At 42.7% G+C, this 3,850-nt stretch overlaps 1 protein-coding gene across 2 annotated transcripts in view; it reads left to right on the top strand.

Moving 5' to 3' along the window:
- OTUD7A (OTU deubiquitinase 7A) overlaps window positions 1–3,417 on the top strand; it is a 224,118-nt gene extending 220,701 nt beyond the window's left edge. For both annotated transcript variants that reach the window (XM_019504354.1, XM_019504355.1), the window contains exon 13: window positions 1,800–3,417. In XM_019504354.1, coding sequence (XP_019359899.1) covers window positions 1,800–3,230 — 1,431 coding nt within the window. In that variant the 3' untranslated portion in view covers window positions 3,231–3,417. The remainder of the gene's footprint in view (window positions 1–1,799) is intronic.
- The last annotated feature ends 433 nt before the right edge of the window (window positions 3,418–3,850 follow it).

The following is a 3,850-nucleotide window of genomic DNA, read 5'->3' as shown; positions in this document are numbered from 1 at the left end:
AATGCAAGCTGGCCAAGGCATGACTTTTGCCCTTGGACTCTGATCCTTCCTTTTCCTGTCCATGATGTTATGTCTCCTCAGACCTCAAATTTCTTTACTTCTCAGTTCTCTTCATTGGTCCAAGCATCCCCTGATGGTTCCCACTGCAAACAAGTCTCTTTCTCTTATCTCTTTCATCTACCATGTCCAATTAATACCCCACAGTCTCTGACAACCCGATGCAGTGACAGATCCCCATAGTCCCACCTGCAGTCTGTCTACTTACTTTGAGATTTCCTCCCTCATAACAGATTTGCCTTTGTTTTCCCACTGTGTTAACCTGTCTGCAGTGCCATTAGCATTGCTGGGGCTGAAAAACTTTCAATGATTTTTCATTCCTTGACAGCGAAGGATGGACGTTGTTTTGTGAAATGGTTATGAACTTGGTTGAACTTTGCAATGAAGCAAACTCCTAAAGAGAAATCCTGGGTGCACAGAAATCTGTGGCAAATATCCTACTGATTTCAAAGTCAGCAAAGTTTTACTTCTAGTGTAGGGGCGGCACCAGCCTCTTCCTGCTGCGGGGGCTGAAGTGGACTAGACAGAAAATTGTGGGGGAGGGCTGCACTATACATCTTCCAGCTAACATACTTATTTTTTTTTTTTAACAATAACCACTTAAGGCACCCTGCCTCTGTGGGCAGGAGCGGGGCAGGCTCAGCTGTGCAGGGCGAGTGGCAGCAGCCCAGTGGGGAGGCAGGGGGCTTTGACAGGGGCAGCACTGGGAGGGGTGGATATGGGGGTGCTAAGGTGAATTTTGGAGTGGCTATAGCCCCCCCCCCAAAATCCTCCCCCCAGCGCCACCCCTGCTGTATTGCTTGATGAAATAAAAGTTAAATCATACTATTTCTTGCTTCCAATATTTAGTGTTTCAGTAATATAAAGGATAAGCATGTACATATATAACTCAAAAGTTCTGCGGCTGTTTCTGTTGTTTATATGAGCATCTGTTATTTATATCAGAAAAGGAGAGCCAGCAAGCTATAATATACTAAATCACTCAACTGAGAGTGTAACTACATTTCAGTTGCACCATTCTGAACAGCCAAGGTCATGAAAAACTAGCTATTGATGAGTTGATTTTGAGTGGGTAAGCAAGCTGCACATAGTAATTCCCCAGTAGAGGTGCAGCTCTTCCTCTCTCAATTCCATCCCTGTGCAGAAGCTCATCACAAGCTTTAATTAGAGTACTGAATTGATGTATAAGCCCCGTTCCAGTTCGCTGCACAGGAGTGAATTTTACTCAGCAATTCTCATTAAATATTTTGTGTTTATGTTGGTGGATGTGTGAGGCTTGATGCTCAATACCCACTGTAGTCTTTGAGTGCAAAGGGCACTTATGACACTCGCATCTCTTAGCAAATGATCGACCAAGTGAACCCTTTTTCAAAGTTTGTACAGACAGGTTAGACTGGTTTCTTTTTAACTCTGGAAGTTTATTTTTATTCCTGGGGTTACAAATGAAATGAGCTTGTGGTCTCAGCTGAGTTTCTAGTATATATGGTGTCTGTCATCAGTGGAGTCCCACAGTTAAATATGACTGGCAACATCTGTTCAGGGGAGGCAGAAGACTAGTGTGAACTGTGTTGGGCCTATACAATGAAAAGGTTAATTAAATTTACAAAAATAAAAGCAGTGATTTTGCCAGTCTAAAGAAAAAAATCAAAGCAGAGGTGGTGTTGCTGCTGCTGCTGTTGTTAAGCTATTCCATATGCAAAATCATTTAATTGTATCTAATTTTAATTACCTTCCTTCAACAGGCCCCTTTGGCTCAGCCTGAATCTCCAACTGCTTCAGCAGGGGAAGATGTTCAGTCTCTGGCTGATTCAATGGACTCAGACCGAGACTCCATCTGTAGTAATTCCAATGGCAATAACGGCAAAAATGGTAAAGAAAAAGAAAAGGAGAAACAAAGGAAGGATAAAGACAAAAATAGGACAGATTCAGTTGCCAATAAGCTTGGAAGCCTCAGTAAAACCCTAGGAATTAAGCTGAAAAAGAATATGGGTGGGCTCGGGGGGCTGGTGCATGGCAAGATGAGCAGAGCAAATTCAGGAAACGGGAAGAATGGTGACATCATAGACAGAGTCAAAGAGAAGAAGTCTAAGTCCCGCAAAGGGAGCAAGGAGGAGTCAGGACAGTCTGCAAGCACTTCTCCATCTGAAAAGACAACTCCGTCTCCTACTGACAAAGCAAGCAACTCACCCATTGAAAAAATGAACTCGAAGTCCCTCTCTGACAAACAGTCTGACCCATGGAAGTACAGCACTGACGTGAAGCTCAGCCTCAACATTTTGAGAGCTGCCATGCAAGGTGAACGCAAGTTTATTTTTGCTGGCCTCCTACTGACCAGCCATAGACATCAGTTCCACGAGGAGATGATAGGTTACTACTTGACCAGTGCCCAAGAGCGCTTCAATGCAGAGCAGGAACAGAAGAGAAAGGAGGCTGAGAAAAAGGCTTCACTCAATGGGTCATCCAGCAGGAAGCTGGAACAAGAAGCATATTCAAAAGAAAAGTTGGAAACATCACCTCAGGACAGGGCATCACCAGTCTTGCCTCAAAGCCATACAACTCAACTGGTTTTAAAGTTTAAAGATCGCACTAGTCCCACTCCTGGGTCATTTTCTTCACCTAGTAATGGTGCTAAGAAAAGTGGACCCATTCCAGTATCTGCCCACTATAGCCATACTCCACCTGTTCAAAGGCAAAGCGTTATCCATTTGCATGATGTCAACTCCAAGCCATCAAGCTTCCAAGATGATACCTATAAGCCAGTGGTTGGCACCTTAAAAACCTGTGCCACTTATCCCCAACAGAATAGATCACTGTCTTCACAGAGCTATAGCCCAGCCCGGATAGCAGGTATCCGCACCGTGAACACAGTGGAATCGCTGAGCTACACTATGCCTACTGAACATAAGTCGCAGACATATACAAATGGGTTTAATACCGGTGATATTAGAGACTGCTTAGAATATGCTGATGAGGAGGCACCTCAGACCTGGTTGAACAATGATAAAAATCGAGGCAGAAGCACAGTTTGCCCTATTTATTCCATGCAGCAGAACCGCTGCAAGAAGGAGAACTGTTCCTTTTATGGTCGTCCTGAAACGGAAAATTATTGTTCATACTGCTACAAAGAGGAGTTAAAGCGCAGGGAGAGAGAAAGTAAGGGACATAGGCATTGAGGACTGTCAGGATCCTTCCCTGACTGCTTAGGTTCACTCTTTTCTTACATATGAAGTAAATAGTGATGGATTATAGAAAAAGGAATCCTAAAAAGGGAATGATGGTACATAATGTCTAGTTTGTGGCTTTTTCAGGTCAATGCAGAAATAAGAGGATTAATTTATCATAAAAATGTATTATTTTCCATTTTGTCAGTGTCTTTTTTTTTACATACGCTGGTGAGCTGAAAGGTTGTTTACTCCTTTGTCAGTGCTGTGAATACGTTTGGTCAAAAATTTACTAATGGTGCCTGAATTTACACTGACATCACTCAGGTAGTAGAATGATAGGGAAAAGTCATAATGTTGGCAATGTGGCATTGTCATAGCATAGCATCTGCCTCTGATACATTGGAAATTGTAGAGCCATCATAATGCCAGTAGTATTTTTTTTCTCAGTAACGACAACATTTTTCATGACCCTTTCTTGGAAGGGTAGTAATTTTGCACACCGCTTATTTTTTAACATAGCAACACATTTCTTTCTTATAAACCCTTTGTATTCATTTTAGTCTGAAATGCAGTCTCTTTGGAGCATGTGACTGAAGGTCTGGACTCATGTGGTCTCTATCTTTATAGCC

Source organism: Gavialis gangeticus, unplaced genomic scaffold (genome assembly GCF_001723915.1).
Source record: "Gavialis gangeticus isolate Ggan-Ray unplaced genomic scaffold, GavGan_comp1, whole genome shotgun sequence".
NCBI classification, from domain to species: Eukaryota; Metazoa; Chordata; order Crocodylia; family Gavialidae; genus Gavialis; species Gavialis gangeticus.
Note: the sequence above shows the minus strand (reverse complement) of the source record. Positions and strands in the feature narration are given on the sequence as shown.